The sequence below is a fragment of the Platichthys flesus genome, chromosome 17 (assembly GCF_949316205.1).
Source record: "Platichthys flesus chromosome 17, fPlaFle2.1, whole genome shotgun sequence".
NCBI lineage: Eukaryota > Metazoa > Chordata > Actinopteri > Pleuronectiformes > Pleuronectidae > Platichthys > Platichthys flesus.
In genome coordinates, this window is record NC_084961.1 from 12,368,350 (window position 1) to 12,385,892 (window position 17,543).

General features: G+C 41.8%; 2 protein-coding genes across 3 annotated transcripts; both read left to right on the forward strand.

Annotated features, from left to right (window-relative positions):
• The first annotated feature begins 1,922 nt into the window (after positions 1 to 1,922).
• LOC133972956 (gasdermin-E-like) lies at positions 1,923 to 10,746 on the forward strand. Of its 2 annotated transcripts, none has more exons than XM_062410587.1 (10): positions 1,923 to 2,151; positions 3,548 to 3,787; positions 3,903 to 4,095; positions 4,310 to 4,487; positions 4,912 to 5,029; positions 5,124 to 5,261; positions 5,870 to 5,991; positions 7,903 to 8,086; positions 8,196 to 8,266; positions 9,519 to 10,746. In XM_062410587.1, the coding sequence occupies exons 2-10, from the start codon at positions 3,577 to 3,579 to the stop codon at positions 9,750 to 9,752; spliced, it is 1,449 nt and encodes a 482-aa protein (XP_062266571.1). In that variant the 5' UTR covers positions 1,923 to 2,151; positions 3,548 to 3,576; the 3' UTR covers positions 9,753 to 10,746. The 2 variants fall into 2 exon arrangements, with proteins under 2 accessions (XP_062266571.1, XP_062266572.1); XM_062410588.1 differs by lacking the exon at positions 1,923 to 2,151 and adding an exon at positions 2,736 to 3,472.
• Positions 10,747 to 11,357: 611 nt separating this feature from the next.
• nup42 (nucleoporin 42) lies at positions 11,358 to 14,476 on the forward strand. Its single transcript, XM_062410563.1, has 8 exons — positions 11,358 to 11,648; positions 12,192 to 12,356; positions 12,492 to 12,666; positions 12,748 to 12,836; positions 12,958 to 13,034; positions 13,173 to 13,259; positions 13,351 to 13,453; positions 13,640 to 14,476. The coding sequence occupies exons 1-8, from the start codon at positions 11,456 to 11,458 to the stop codon at positions 14,155 to 14,157; spliced, it is 1,407 nt and encodes a 468-aa protein (XP_062266547.1). The 5' UTR covers positions 11,358 to 11,455; the 3' UTR covers positions 14,158 to 14,476.
• The last annotated feature ends 3,067 nt before the right edge of the window (positions 14,477 to 17,543 follow it).

Here is a 17,543-nt window from a genome sequence, read left to right on the forward strand (position 1 = left end):
AGGATTTTCTATCAGAAAGCTGCAGCTACTAAACCATGTTTTAAAGTACTGTGTCATGACTGGGGGTGGTCCATTACTCTAGAGCAGCAAAGAAATATGTGACATGTGTCCAGCTCCTGTCTAGTTATTAAAAGTCGTGTCTGAATTGAAATGTATTTTCACATCACTTTATAGTATTTACTACACAGCTAATCTTACACGGTAGTTTCCAAGTTCAAACATTGCAAAGATACAGTTTGATGATACTGAAATGTTCGATTGAACCACAGAATTTGCACAGGTGTCACATGGAACTACACTTTCTACATCACTGCAGTGAGGAAACGTTGTGTTTAACCTCAGTTTATAAAACTGTGGTTATGGCAATATGCATGTTATTGCACAGCGGTAGTAGGTAACCTAGTCAGGTTTACCGGGCAGATGTGGCTCAGTGGGTAGAACACCATGTCCTCTAACTGCAGGGTCAGTGGTTTCACACCTGGCTCTATGTGGTCATATGTTCATGTGTCTTCAATTGACATACAGGCCACCGACTCTATCCTGATGGTCACAACTTTAGCTGCATTACTGAGAAGTGAATGCGGTAACAGGTGCATGTGTGAGCAATGTCCATTTACAGTCACATATTCCACATTTATTCATGTCAGGTCGGCTGCTTGTGCTTTACAAGGAGTGCCGTCAGTAGGCTTAAAGAAACTAGTCACAATAGCAAATACTAACATAAAATAATAAAATGTTTTTAGAATTGATATTTTCCAAGCTTTCTTGAAAAACACAATGTTCTTGAGCAGGGAACCATTTAAAAAATATACATTCAGTGATGTGTGGCTTGGCTCAAAGCAATAGAGCCAACAACAAGGAATGACTTGAGCAGATAAGGATTAACATACAAAACAGCGATCATTAACGGTTTATACAATAAAAATGTATTATTACATTTACTCAGTTTTGTGTAAGCTTGCTGCCAAACCAACAAATAAATAAACAGGGGCAAAATGCCCTCTGACTGGGGTCATTCCATGTAACGAGGGCTTTTATGTTCCACCATTTAGCCCATGTATTGTGAAATCATTATTTCTGCCAAAGGAAAACTTGTGAATACCTCTTTCCTGAACGGCCAACAGAGGGACACTTATCCACATAGTAGATTCTCAGTTATCCAGGTCATGGTATCCTCAGGAGTAAGAAGTACTTCATGTTGTTAGAGCATCGTGGTGCATCCATAGCTCTGGGTATCAGAGGGTCGTCATCTACATATCTGAGTGACAACTCCCTGACAGCCCTTAAGATTTTACTTATCACCACTGAAAAGAATAGGTCACAAGGCAAAGTGCAGCCACCAACTCAAATGTATACATTCTCCAAAACCTGTTCCTCAGTCGTTACCTCCAATAAGGAGGTTATTTCCTCTCTATTCGTTATTTTTTTAAAGGTTAATGCAAAAAGTACACTTCTGACTTTTTTAGCATTGTAAGATAATTCATGGCTCTTGATGAAAATACTCTGGGCGATACTTGTATACTTGTTTATTATGGGAGTTTTGGGCTTTGATATGTGTGACGGCCAGATATATTTTTAAATATCAGTTTTTGGTCAAAAGGGGGTAGTTAGGTGATTTTTATGATGAGGGATTTCACACATCACTGAACTGCAAAGGGTCTGCTCTACATTAGATAGGATGTAGTTTGTGGTAACGTTTGTCATAAACCATCACTGTGACTGAACGAACAGGGAATCACCTACAGATATTTCAAGTTTTAATTATTTGGGGGAAAAGAAAATCAAACAGACAAGTCAGCTCATGTCCTGAAACACGCGCGCACGCACTTACATGTGATCATGATTAAGAATCCAGTGAGAGTGGGAGGGGGAACACGTGAATAACAGTACAATCCCACCACTCAGTCCCAGACTCTGACCACTGCCACCGAATCCTCCACAGTCCTCATCGCTCTCAGCTTACGACCCGAAGGTTTTCTGACTAACGCAGAGGCTGAGGTGGCACGATAAGACCCAGAGCTCGATTCCTGTCCGCGGTGGAACAGCTTTTACGCATGGCAACCAAGGTGCCATTCCATCTCTGACAGCTGGACGGACGAAGTCCCTGAACGCATCACCGTCATTGCACAGCTGTCTTTCAGCTTAATTGAGGTAAGCGACACCTCTTTTTTTTTTAAATAAGGCAGCAACTGAGCCATTCTATCTGCGTTTGTTGAAACAGAAAACTAGAGGAGAGGAAAAGAAAAGTTTCCTAATCGAGTGTGGTCGAGTATAATAGATAGTATAATAGACCGTGGTGCGTTTGTTTTGAATTTGCGGTCAAAAATAAGTAGTTTCCTCTTTATGTCTTTAAATCCATGGCATAATAACTCTCATACGTCCTTAAGGCTCGCGCGCGGTTGAGCTCACCGTGCAAGCACGCGCTGAGGAGGGAGGCTCGCGATCTGCAGCCATCGTTTCGGGTTTGTGACGTCCACGCTGGAAACTTAGGGTGCCGGGAAATGCGTGCTCTGGCACACGTGTTGTGTTGTTGTGTGTGGGAGCAACCTTGGTTCCGTTATAAGAATACATAGCTAATGCTTTTCCAAAAGTGTTACCCAAATACTTTAAGCATTTCCTATATGATGATAATGTGGTATAGAAACCATTATTTTACATAAGCATAAACTATTATTTATCTACATTTGCTCTCACTTACCCCAGACTTAGTGAAATGTTGCTTTGTATTTAGTCCAAAAAATGTACCCACATGTTAAATACTAATTCCTATAATTAAGTTTAATTTTTCTTCTTCCTTGGTCCGGATCACACTAAACAAAACCAAGATGAAGTATTTAGAAACAGTGTATTTGAGGTGAGAGAAAGGTTCCCACTGACATACGACAACCCATTCATCATTCAGACCAGATGACTCAACCCGAGCGAGTTGGCAGAAGATCAGAATGGAAATGTGGTGGCGTTCTTGATCTCATTCGGGTTATGAAACCTCCTGTGGCCTGAATTCTCTCCTGTTTTACATTGATTTCCTCGGACTGGATTCTTCCTCTGTCTCTCTGCCAATGTTGAATTCTTTCCTAAACTCCAACGTTCCTCAAACCAACGGAGATATTCTTCCCTTCCTTGCCCCTCTCTTCCCTCACAGCACAAATCCTCATTTACGCCTGATTACTTTAAATATTTATGCTATGAAAGCTGAACCGAGGGAGTTAGGACGCTGTGGTGTGTGTGTGTGGGTGTGTGTGTGTGTGTGTGTGTGTGTGTGTGTCTCTATTTGTGGTCACTCTAATATGTTAACAACATGCAGGGGACTTCCTCAAGGCCTCCTGAGTCACGGCCTACTGTTGGTTGCAGCACACAGAGAGGTCCGGGCTTACACACACACCCACACAGGGGTTTGGGACTTTTTCAAACTTCTCGAGAGGGGGAAACCGGGAGAACAACGGGCAACAACCTCTGGTGGTTAAGTGCTTTGGTAAAACTACACCAGAGCTCCTCTATTTTCTCTTGGTGCATTCCAGAGGATTAATTTGTGTCTCTTCCCTTCCAGCCGTCTGCAGTTTCACGTTTGCCTTAGCCATGTTTTCCAAGGCCACTGCCAACTTTGTGCATCAAATTGACCCGGAGGGAAGCCTTATCCACGTGTCTCGAGTGAACAACTCATGCAAGCTGGTTCCAATGGCGCTCGTGGTGAAGCGCAACCGCCTCTGGTTCTGGCAGAGGCCCAAGTACCAGCCGACCAATTTCACCCTCAGCGACTTGCTGCTGGGCGACAGGGAGCTCAATCCTGGTATGTAGCTGTGAGTGAGAGGCTGTTTGTGTTTTAAAATAATTTGTATGGATACAATATATAATTTTGTCGTATTGAATTTTTCTTTAAGGGTGAATCCTTTCTGTGTCCTCAGGGGTGTTTGAGAAAGAGTTGGTGACCTACGAGGGGACGTTTGGAAGCCAGCTCTCTGGGAAGCTGGAAACCAAGGTGGGCCCTGTCGGTGGGACGCTAGAGGGACGGGGCACCTGCGAGCTCCAATCATGTTTCGGAAAGCTGAAGAAACAGGAGCTGGATGTGAGAAAACTCTTACGTGACTCCAGCAACAGGTGCTTTCGCGACTTTAATTATTTTAAGAAGAGCGGTGTGAAAATGTAGTGTGGGATCAGACAGTTTACTCCTCATACCTCGACTTCAGACATTCGCGGTTTCATCTACCAATTGATAAGATTGAATATCTCTTTCAAACATGCCTTTTTCGTGTGAATCTTTCTACATGCACGTAGCTGTTGTAAATTAGGACGTGTTCCCCCATTCCTCCAGGCTTGTGAACATGCAGCACGTGCTGATGCAGCAGCTGAAGAAGCAGGCCGAGGTGCTCGCCATAGTGAAGGAGCGGATCCTCACCACCGGCCCCTGCTCCATCACCCAGTCGAAAAACGAGAAGTACATCTTCCAGGCGGTGCTCAGTCTGGTGGGAATGCTGGGGAGCTTTGTTAAGGTGGGTGTGGATGGGGTTGACTTCATACCCCTGCAAAGGAGGTTATGTTTTCACCCCTGTTTGTTTGTTTGTGAGCAAGATTGCACAAAAAACAATTCAAGGGATTACCACGAAACATGTGGAAGGTATGGGGTCAGGCAAGAACACATTACATGTTGGTGGGGATGGATCAAGGGATGGTCAGTCTTCACCAAGTGCCATTCTAGTTTCATAAGTGGCAAGAATGGCCCTCAGTAGGGCTCATACTTCCGCTCAGTCCAAACAGTTCCCTTAAATCTCAAGATCCATGAATTACTTACTGGTAAAACTGTTAAAAAAATTTAAAGATTTTAAGATGTGCAATTATTAGAGCTTCAATCCTAGAATATTGCAAACAGTATCCAACTCTATAAATCAAAGCTTTGTATGTGTTTTTGTGAGTAAGTGTTCGCAGGACAGCAACCACGTCGAGAAGGACAGCAATGTTTCTTTGAAGATCCCCTCTGACACAGTAATTGCGTACAGCATCCTAGAACTAAAGATTAAGAAAAATGGACACTACGGTAAGTGTGTGTGTGTGTGTGTGTGTGTGTGTCATTTACCACACTAATGTTCCCTCCTCCCTGTGTTTATCTACGATGCTTTGTGTATTTTCAGATATATGCCTGCAACCTGGCACAATCGGAGGCTTTGAGGCAGACTCGCCCGTTATGTCCTGCCCATCCTATGATCCCTTCACTGACACGGTGGATGGCAGTACCTGTCCTGTACCCGTCTCAAATGCATGGAGAAACGGTTTGTGTTCATTTACAAAAACATCCAGTCATTAACCTGAAGTGACGGTTATTTAACGCTCCCCATCTTTTGAGGAAGTGATGATAGAGTGATAGAACTGAAGTGGGTTCCCTTTTTCCTCCCCTACACAGATCCTATTGGGATTTCTGTGAATTGTTTTTTCTGAAACTCTGAAGAATAACACCAGAATCCCGAAGGTTCATAATGACAACCTGGGAGATAAACATCACATTTTGTTTGAATGTAAGAATGTAGCCTAAATTAATTATTTTATACCAAGAGGTCGAGTTTTGTAATTGTATGTCCTGTTCTCCACACCATGTGATCATGGTATAAATGAAATAAGATGAAGTAATAACCATGGATTATACGGATAGATATAGTATATGTTGGAGTTAAGTGTAAAAACCTAAAGTGCTCTATCATGAATAACAATTTAAATAAAGGTAGTGGACTTCAAATGGTTGTCAGGGAGGTTGTCCTCTGAACCATCCAGTGTAGTGCATCCATCATTCCAAAGGAAGATGGCTGAGGCTCGTAACCACTGAATATTGTGTCTGTCTAGCTTCAGCTAGTGACCTGATGCAGTGTTTCCTTGTGTCTTACAGGATCACAGGAAGTGGACCTGTCTCCACTGGCGGAGCTCCCCCAGTTGACTCGGCATGCCTTGTTCGAGAAGCTCCAAGAGACAATGAAGGACAGAGCTGCTCTGTCATATCTGCAGTGTGTGGTGAGTGAGGCAGTGTATGGAAGTAAATCTGTGTCATCGGGATTTGAAACAAAAAAGACATTGAATTTCTAGCACTGAATATTTATGCATGGAAATTATGTATTTGAATGTTTTTCAACGTTTAAAATTCAACCTCAAAAAATTCAACCTCAAAAAATTCAAGCTCAAAAAATTCAACCACAAAAAATTCAACCTCAAAAATTCAACCTCAAAAAATTCAACTGCAACATCCGGGGATCCAAGGAGGAGCAATCGATTCCAGATTCAAGATCGGGAGCGTGCGTCAAGCAACGAGGTGCTTCGGTGAGTGTTTAAACTCTTCTATATGCCATCGGTGTAGTTTGTTTCTGTAAGATGTAGTAATAGACAGCTGACATGTGTACATTCACGGACTTTATTGGACATAAACTAAGTGGAACTTAAACGAGATGACGTTCGGATTTTTTTTTCCGAATGGGCCAGTGACTGGCATGGGTAACGCCAGGATTTCAAATTTGGATGGGCCACTATTTAATAGGAAAAATAATACTTATTATATGATCCCTGCCTGACTTGTTTGTGTTTATCTGCTGTAGACGAGCTTTAACAGCGCGGTGCGCCGCTCTCTCTCCCGTTAAAAGTGAATGTCGCTCACCCAGCTCTCTCTCTCTCTCTCTCTCGCTCCACTGTCTCTCTCTCCTGTTACTACATGTGTTAAACCAAATGCACGAAAAGCCAAATCAAATCAGAAATACGTAGACCACTTCTTTTTAACTCGCATACATATTTATTTTCATCAATGCTGCCTACCACACAATCAAATCCGAACATCCCTTCCTCTCTTTGGAAAAGACGGTCGCTCGGTGTCGACGTCGGGACACAATATTGCTCTGATGTTGCATGTCGAAGGTGAGTTAGCTTCAGCGTTGTCAGAGCTGTCAAAGCGTCTTGGTGTAACGTGTCTCCCACATACCTGGGACACCGTTCTCCACCGGCGGCGTGAGGGCGGAGGACGGGCACGGCTGGGCTGGGGAACTTTATTTTGAAAGGTTTCCCGGCCCTGTCAGCTGTTTTAAGATATAATATATTTTAATTTTTTGGCTCGGCGCAGTTTTTGGCGCCCCCCTCTGAGTGGCTCCCTAGGCAACCGCCTATGTCGCCTGTAGGAAAGACCGGCCCTGTCCTTACTGTTTCGGCTGTAGCTTCAGCGTTGTCAGAGCTGTCAAAGCGTCTTGGTGTGACGTGTCTTAAAACAGCTGAGGGTTACAGCTGACAGTGGAGCGAGAGAGAGAGAGAGAGAGAGCTGGGTGAGCGACATTCACTTTTAACGGGATAGAGAGCGGCGCACCGCGCTGTTAAAGCTCGTCTACAGCAGATAAACACAAACAAGTCAGGCAGGGATCATATAATAAGTATTATTTTTCCTATTAAATAGTGGCCCATCCAAAATTGAAATCCTGGCGTTACCCATGCCAGTCACTGGCCCGTTCGGAAAAAAAAAATCCGAATGTCATCTCGTTTAAGTTCCACTTAGTTTATGTCCAATAAAGTCCGTGAATGTACACATGTCAGCTGTCTATTACTACATCTTACAGAATTTTTGAGGTTGAATTTTTTGCGGTTGAATTTTTTGAGCTTGAATTTTTTGAGCTTGAATTTTTTGCGGTTGAATTTTAAACGTTGAAAAACATTCAAATACATAATTTCCATGCATAAATATTCAGTGCTAGAAATTCAATGTCTTTTTTGTTTCAAATCCCGATGACACAGATTTACTTCCATACAGTGGCATTAACTTAAAGTGAAATACTACTAAAACCACAGTTTATTACTTCCTAGACACTGAGGCTAGAGTACTTCCTCTTATATACTACAGTTCCTCTGTCTGAACATGATCTGTTTTCTCTTTCGTCCTTATCCTCTGTCTGTTAGCTGGAGGAGTTGTGCGGCGGTGAAACGCTCGATACGGCCGAGCAAGAGGAGCTGCTGGAGAGTCAGGGAAAATCACATTCCTGCAAAATGGAGCAGCCCAACTCAGACGACCACTCAGAGTGCAGCCATTCTGCCGATGCTGCTCACCTGCACGCAGCTCACCTGTTGGTCAGTGCTATGGAAGGTGAGCGGTAACTCCCAACCTTGAGGGATGTACAAATAAATTGCCATTAAAGGACCAACTAAAGGTAATACAAATAATTTTAATGTAATTGTGTGGATTGTTCTTGCAGAGTTGTCGGATGAGACGCTGAGACTCCTGAGTGAGAGTCGTGCAGATTTCCTCTGGGCCTTCGACAAACTGGTTCGTTAACTTTCTTTTTTATATTGCACATCTTTAAAATGTTTACAGGACTCAAAGCAAACATAGATTTAAGCAAGTTATTGAAGACAATTTAAAAAGTTAAATTATGCATTGGAAACATTTAAATAACAATGTCCTGTCTGATTTATTATTTACATTTATTTTTAAGGTTACATTAAGTATTTTGCCAAATTTGCTTTTTTACTTTAGGGAACATGGATATTTGTTTCGGGGGAATATTGGTATTTGTTTTTCTTGTTGAGGGTTTGGTGTGAAGGTTCATATCACTCTTATGTCTGCTCAGTATATATGCAGCCATTTAGCTTAGCTTAGGATAAAAGAATAAACAGGTAACCTGGCTCCTAGCAGTACAAAAAAAGCTTTCGTGGGATTTCCTGGAGACGAGCCGAGCGGCTTTCCAGTTGTTAGGCTAACTTAAGCTCACTAGCTGATGGCTTTAGCTTCACTTTTCCAATTATTCTGCCCTAAATCGTAAATGAAAAGCTACTTTTACTATGATTCTACTCATAATAGACACAGCTAGTTAGCATAGCTTAGCATCAAGACTCGAAACTGGTGAAAACGGCTAGCCTAGTCAGAAAATAATGAAATCCACCTGCAGTAGCACATCTAAAGCAGACAAACAACAAACAAACAAATCATCTTATTGTGTCTCATTTCTTTACTTCAAAATTTCTTGTCGGCCGGGGCTCCAGCCAGACTAGCTGTTTTCACTTTTTTCCAGTCTTTATGCTAAGTTAAATATATATATAGATATATATATCTATTGTATCCAGCCAGACTAGCTGTTTTCACTTTTTTCCAGTCTTTATGCTAAGTTAAAAAGATATATATCTATTTAACTTAGCATAAAGACTGGAAAAAAGTGAAAACAGCTAGTCTGGCTGGAGCCCCGGCCGACAAGAAATTTGTATATATTTGTATGTACATTTTCTACTGTCCCACTCATAATATTATATTTGTAGTGAAAAGTGTTTTTTTATATTTTAGTTTATTTAATTGCATATTTAGTAAATTCGCTTTTAAGAATAATTATTAAGAAGTTAATGAAAGATGTTGCTAGCCTGCGAACTCTGCTGACTGTAATGTCCAACTTGCCCTGCAGTAGTAGTAGTAGTAGTGTTCTTCTTCTTCTTCTTCTTCTTCTTCTTCTTCTTCTTCTTCTTCTTCTTCTTCTTCTTCTTAAAATTGTGCCATTGCATCAAAGAGCTGTTTATCTTTATTTCACCAGATGCGCAGTGTGAGGGAGAGCAGCGTGCCTCTCTCCATCCAGTGTCTTCCCGTCCCGCTGCAGGACAACCAAGCTTTCCAACTGGCCGAGCAGCTGCTCCGATCCACCAACGTGACGCTGAAGAGAAACGCTGAGATCCTGTGGACGGAGACAGAAGACAAAGCGGGAGTCCTCCCTCTGCTCCTCTGCCTCAGCATACATGGACTGTCCCTGCTGTTCAATGGGCTGAAGTAGTGCCTAGTTTTTCTTTTTCTTGGACTATATTCTGTCCATTCCTTTCTTTCTTTGTAAAGTTTATTGAATGTAACCTCACTATAGTTTATTGCGTAACATCTTTATATCAATGCTGATGCTGTTTTTATTAATATCCAAAATATATATATATTTGTAATACTTAAAGCAAGCGCTTACATTGTTTTATATACATATACATAGTATAAAAAATAATTCTACTTGATAAGGCTCTTGAGATAAATGAGACGTTTATCTAAAAATACTTTTTGTTCTGTATGAATCCAGTTTAACTGTTTTTATTTGTCATTCTTATGTTCACAATTGAAATGTGTCTTATTCATCAGTAGGTTGAGAAAACCCACTGATCTCTGCAGCTATTTGATCAACTGAAAATGAAATTCTCAGTGATTAAGCTTAAAGCGGATCTGATTTCTTTAGTCAAGCGTTACATGTCATAGATTGCAAGTTTTTTTCTATAAACTACAAGTTTACAAGTCTGACATTTGATGCTTGTCAATGGTACACGAAATTGACGCCCGACATTTGGACGGTGTCATGAAGGGTTTCGCTTTTTTTGATGAGGCTGCATAATATCGCCGCAACTGCTTATTGTCCTCATCAATCATTGTAACTGAGCTAAATTCTTTTAAAATAAATTTATTATAATTAATATTCCTTTCAATGCTGCCATTGAAGGTTAAGAAACTGTAAGCTATTACGCTCAAAGGAAGAACTCCTGTTTTTAAATGCATGTCGTGTATTTGCACACAGAAATTATTTTATAAATCTGCAGACCACTTTCTTTTGTCATTTGAAATTGTTATTTATGGTTGTTTGTGAAAAAAGCTTTATTTTATTTTATATGCATGAAATATCTAGATTTTTTGATATTGGTATATTTTATTTTATTCTTTGCACTCAAGCTGTTGTCTGTGGCATAACTATCAAAGCTGATCACTTTGTCCTACATAAATGGCAAATAAAATATATTTAAAAGCTTTAACAATTGAACGTTTTTATCATCTTTTAACAAGTGTCAGTCTCTGGGTTACCAGTTGACAAAGTTTTAGCCACATTTCCAACAAAAACTGACATTTAACTAATCTTTCCACACTCCAACTCACAGCTGATAAATTTGTTAGAATCTGTCCTAATTGTAATGACAAAATGAAGGTTAAGGTGAGATTGGGTTAGGTTAAGGTAAGATTGGGTTAGGTTATGGTAAGATTGGGTTAGGTTAAGGTAAGATTGGGTTAGGTTAAGGTTAGTGAGATGTGGATTGTGGTTAGGTTAATACTACAGGACTCACCCACCATGCCAAGATCTTTCAAATAACTCTCCCCTCAGGGAAAAGGGTTAGGGTTAGGGTCAGATCCATTAAAATTAAGACTTCCAGTTACCTCATCAGCTCTTACTGCATCAGCACTTTACATACACAAAGCAAAACAACTACGAATTTTTGTTGTATTTTTTATTTTAGTGTATGTGTGTGTGTGTGTGTGGATATTAACTGTAACTGCTGCCAGACGTCGCTGTTGTTGCTGCCCCAGCCGTGACGTCAATTTGCTGCGACCCTCGCGTGTGCCTCCTTCTTCTTCTCGTGCATCCAGTCGCACAATAACACTGTGACGGAGCGGTAGAGGCGCGTCCGGTCTCGGAGGGAAAGAATCCACCGAGTTTAACAGAATCAACACTTAGTGAAAATGACGATTTGCAACTTTTTCCTCCAGGGTCGCTGTCGTTACGGCGATAACTGTTGGAATGAACACCCGAAGGGAGGAGGTAGAGGAGGAGGAGGAGGAGGAACTGGAGGAGCAGGTGGAGGTGGAGGAGGAGGATACAACAACAGCTACAGCCGCTCCTCTGGTCAGCAACAGCCCAGAGGAGGAGGTGGAGGTAAAACTAACGATAACATTTGTTTAAATGAAAGTGAAGCGTTTCTACAGCAGATCTGTTCCTCGTCCATTCAACGTGGCGCTGTTTTCTTTACTTTCGTTTGGAGCCACTCAGATGTGTTTCTGTTTCCTATCGTTAGCTAGCTAGCGAGACTTACATTTCAACTGAAACCTCAAGTGAAAATAAAAATGATGCTGATAAACAGTATATTATAGTGTATATTAAAGTTTCCACACAAACAAACATCCCAACTGTCCTAAACCACATCAGACCTTATAAACTGGAAACTTGGTTTTGCAGCAAGACATTTATTGCCTATAAAAAACGAGACACAAACGTAAAATACATATTAGGAGAGGTAGGCAAAGAGTGTCACAGATTTGGGGGACAGATCCTCGCTTGACCTTTCAGGTGTCAAATAGATACAATAAAAACTAGAATAGTTTTGTGGCTGTTAAAACAGAGGAAAATGGAGGAAAAGATTAACTGCAGTGGTTTACCACTTCATTAACATTGTTTAACTTTGGTATTCATGCTTTTCAGGGTTTGGGAACAGAGTTTGGGTGAATCCTGACCAGCAGAAAGGAAGCTACATCCAGCCTTCATCCTTCTCGTCTCAAGGAGGCGACGACTGGGGCAGAGGAAGAGGTGGAGGAGCGGACTGGGGCAAAGGAGGAGGAGGAGGAAGAGGTGGGGGGAATGACTGGGGCAGAGGAGGAGGAGGAGGGGGGAATGACTGGGGCAAAGGAGGAGGAGGAGGCGGGAATGACTGGGGAAAAGGAGGAGGAGGAGGGGGGAATGACTGGGGCAAAGGAGGAGGAGGAAATGACTGGGGCCAAGGAGGAGGCGGAGGAGGGGGGACTGACTGGGGCCAAGTAGGTGGAGGGAGAAGAGATAATGTGAAGAGCGCAGAATTCAGCTTCTCTCAAAACAGATTCTCTGCACTTGATAGTCCTACCACCTTCAACAGGGGAGGAGGAGGAGGAAACGCTGGTGAAGAAGATGATGACAAAAAACTGTAAGTCTACTTGTGTTTAACTGAATGTCCGTCTGTCGTTAGAAGTTAATTTAATGTGATGCCTGTGTCATGATCACCCAGGGAGGTCATTCAGATTGACATGGAGATCTGGGAGAATTCTCACCAGTGGTGCCTCTCGTGTTATTCTAACTCCAAGGCACCTTTATCTGGTCAGTACCGAATACGAGTTCATCACATGATTTCTGATGTCTTTTGTGACCATAACTCCAGTTGTGCATGAAGTGTTTATCATGTCAATCAACGAGAAATTTGATTTTGTATTCTCTTCAGGTTTCACCGATCTCTCTCAAGAAGAGCTCAGGTTGGAGTATTACTCCACAAGAGCCTCGGGGGATCTACAGAGCTACGTAAGTGAAGTGTTACTCATTAATCTCTCTCCTGATGTTTTTTCCTTTTATTAATCTAGTGTTTGTTCAAACGTTAGATAATAAATAGCAGATATTTAAAAATGTGTTAAGTCTAACAAGCTTGTTTTATGTGTTTAGCTGAATGGTGTCAATCAGTTGCTCAACCAGTGGAGAAGCAGAGTCCAGGAACTGAAGGTTATGAATCCAGCCACACGCACTGCTTTGGTGAGACACACACACACACACACACACACATACACACGTACTTACAATCACAGAACATGTCTTGATAGGATGTCTGTTGACTTCCCTGCAGCTTGCAGAGTTAAACAACCCAGCGGCTCAGGCACCTTCAAGTGGCTTTGGCTCATCGACAGCTACTGGATTTGGATCCTCAACATCTGACTTTGGAAGCAAAGGTGAAGATTAAGCATTGCTCAATTATAAATATTTAAAAGTTGTTTCATGTTTAGGAAAATATTTTCACAATTATATGAAGCACAGCCCATAAATGCATTTATGATTTGTTTACAGAATACAAATCATAAACCCAGCTCATCATTGTCTTGTCTGAACGTTATTTTTTTAATTCTCTGATGATGTAGGCTTTGGGGCTCCATCGCAGGCCGGCAGTTTTGCTGCCGCAGGTGGTGGATTGGCTCTCTCGGCTGCACCCCCACCCTCAGCGGGATTCGGTAGTGCCATAGCAGCTCCGGCACAACCGACCTCAGGATTTGGCTCCTCTTCTGCTCCGTCAGCTTCAACCTTCTCTTTCGCGGCTCCGGCCACCGACAAACCGGCAGCCGCTTCAGGATTTGGCTCCGCCTCTGGGTTCAGCTTCTCCTCCACAGCAAATACTGGGGGAGGATTCGGGAGCGGTTTTGGGACACAATCATCCGCTGCAGCAGGAAGTGGCAGCGCTTTCGGACAAATGAGTGGAGGGTTTGGGACAGCCGCTGCTCCACCTGCAGCAGGGGCCAGGCCTGCTGGCTCTGCGCCGGACAGTCTGTTTTCACCTGAGGGCAATCTGACTCCAGAGGAACTGAATGAGTTCAAGGCTAAAAGGTTCACGCTCGGTCAGATTCCTTTGAAACCTCCTCCAGTTGACATGCTGGTTGTATGATATGTGGGGAAACTGTGTGTGTGTGTGTGTGTGTGTGTGTGTGTGTGTGTGTGTGTGTGTGTGTGTGTGTGTGTGTGTGTGTGTGTGTGTGTGTGTGTGTGTGTGTGTGTGTGTGTGTGTGTGTGTGTGTGTGTGTGTGTGTGTGTGTGTGTGTGTGTGTGTGTGTGTGTGTGTGTGTTAGAGAGATCCTCTCAAGTCCATTTTTCATTCCCCTGTTAGAAGCGCAGTGCACATAAATCTTGCATCCACCTATAGTGATTAACAGGGATGTTTGTGAATTTTAGTTTCCCCAACAGTAAATAAACAGCAGTTCTAATAACCGACTGATGCATCATCAATTCTGCCTGTGTTTATGTAATGTGTTCTCAAGCTGCACTGATCAGAGCACATAGTCAAAGAGAGGGATGAGCCTTTAGATGCCTGCATGCACACAGCTAAACAGATGGTTTTACTGGGAATCTTTTACTTTCTCTGGAGTGCATTAAGACAATTCAATCATATTAAAGAAATTATTATATTTATTCTCATCTGACCTGTTGTGTTAAATAGTGAGAATTGTTTATTTGTTAGTGCTGTAATTTCCTCCTTCCTACCACCTGGGGACTGCTGGGTACTCACAGGGGGGGGAGCAATGACATTTAAGTTGAAACAGACACACACCCACACAAAGACAACTTTTACTTCTCTCTTTGTGAGGACATCCATTGGCATATCACATTCCCTGGCATAGCCCCTTATCCTACTGCCTAACTCTAACCTAGGCCTAATTATAACCCTAAAGCCAAGTCTTAACCCACAAACAGACATTTGGTACCCATGAGGTCTACTGATCCTGACAAGGTCAGGGTTTATGCCAAAAAATATCCTAAAGAGAAAACAAGAATGAGTATACATACACACAGAGTGAGAGGTTTGTGCAGCTATGTTTTCTTTAATCATATTATATCATAACTTTTAAAATATGTATTATTTTATCAGCTGTCTTTGAATTTCAATGTTCTATATAATTTGCTATACTTAATTTTTAAATTATGAAATTTTAACTATTAATATCAATGTTATTGTTTGAGAAGCACTTGTAAACTCTCTTTTAAAAAGTGCTAAGTAAATAAAGCTATTATTACTATTAATATTGGAAGGCCTAATCAAAACCTTATCCTTAACCTCAACCATGACCAGTTCTTGTCTAACCCTAAACGTAACCAGGACCTCACAACCGATGATTTGCCTCTTTAAGACCAGGCTCTGGTCCTCATGAGGTCCTCTGGTCCTGACAAGGCCAGTGCTGGAAAATGTCCTAAAGAGGAAACAAAAACAAGCACACATACAAACACACACCTTTCATGCACTGTGCAAACGTCTCCTTCCCGCCCCCTACCTGCCCCACCTTCCTGTTAAATCACAAAATACACTGTAATTCAATTGGCTCTGACCTGACTCCAGCCACATTCACCAGTGACACGGCGTATATTGTGCTCTTACACGTTTAACACACATTTCCATAGGGGGAAACTGGCCGTCTCTCTTGTTTATTCCCTATTTAGACCATGTCCTACAGCTGTGTATGTATGTCGAGCTGGGAGCGGATCAATCCCTTTGAATTATAACTCCTGCCTGCAGCTATTAAAATTCCTCCTCCCTGATCAGCATTTTTTCTTTATGACACACACTGCTTAAACGCACATTGTGTTCATTGCTACAGCACGGCCATCGTGGTCACTATATCAGCTGATGACAGCAACAGATGCTCCATTCACAGCTTCACTCTCTCTCTGCAGAATGGAAATGAGCTGATTCAAATTCAGTTCCGGGTATTAATGTTTGTGGGTGTGTGTGTGTGTGGGGGGGGGGCTGATTCCAAACGAACCTCCTTACTGTTGCAACAGAGAAACCAGGCTTAGTAATTGGAACAATGTCTCCCTGCGTATAATTGATCGTGTTGGGCCACAGCGGATTGCCTATGGGAAACAGGGCATTGATCCAAGGCTCCTGATTTATGCCTATTTGAGTTGCTTGCCGCATGGGTGACCGAGTGGCACATATTTCACCTGGAAGGGTAAGGAGCTGGGTTTCTGTTCATGGGTTCCCATCAGGACAAGGGCAGCGAATATATATGCACTGTGTTTGAGAGCAGACCACAGCGAGGCCTGGATCATTTGAACTTAGGTGGACCTAAGTGGCACTGAGAGGCTGAACAGAAAATCACGTTACATCACATTAAATTGTGGCTCTTATTTAGCCATTCGCTCTTTCATTCTAGGCATGTTATGATTGACAATAGAGAAAAATAAAGACCTATACTTCATTCCAAAATGTCTTTTAATAAACTTTAATAAAGACAAATCAAGTTTGTGTCCATTTAAAACAAAGGACAGGCAAAGTGCAAATATAAAAAAAATATTTAAATTCAAGTTTGAACCCAAATAGAGGTAAAGTGCCTACACTAAAAATAAATAAAAAATCAAGTATCCATTTTTAGCAGCAATAAAAACAACAACAAACAAAACTACAGCCATTCTTTGGTCTTGAGGTATACATGTCCTGAAGTGTGTGCCCAGCACAGTGCACAGAGGCCCATCTGGGTTTTTGTTGTAGCATTCGCATGGCTGCCTCAATATTGGACCCGTTGTCAGGAACTACTGCTTTTACCTAGTGGGGTAAGATGTCAAAATTTTCTATAACCTCCTCAATCCATGACAGGAAGTTTGCAGCAGTATGCCTCTCCTCCAGAGGCATGGTGGCAAGGTTAAAAGTCTTCATTTGCCAATCTTCAGTGATGAAATGGCAGGACACTCCAAGGTATGCATCGGTGGCACAGCTGGTCCACACATCAGCTGTCAGTATGAGGGAGCCATTATCCTCTTTTATGCTCCCCTTAACCTTTAAAGATGTCGTCTGTGATTTGTGTTAACATTTTGAAATGCAAAGACCCACACAGTGTATACAGTAAACATACAACATATGGGTTTTTAGATTAAAAAAAAATTTGGAACATTAATGTGACTATTTTAGGATTTTGTTTAAATTAATTGATTATTATATGTCATTTTTTCATGAATTCTGCTGTGTTCCATTTCTATTCTCAATGAATTTTCCCCAAAAGTCATTTTTATCTGTGTCCGAAAAAAATGCAACTCCAGACGGTTTGATATTTTGATATTTAATTTTTGCATTGCAATTTGGTGCACCCTAACGTGCATGCGTGTCCAGGTATGGTCCAAGTGTAGGCATGCATACACAAATTGTTCCTTTGATTGCATGTAGCTCATAATTGTTATAGTTCACCACATTTACAGCTATTTGTAGAGTATAATCTTTCTGCTGAATATATGTATATTCTGTATGTCCATTGTCTGAGTCCAGTTGCTAATTTGTTCTCCCATTTA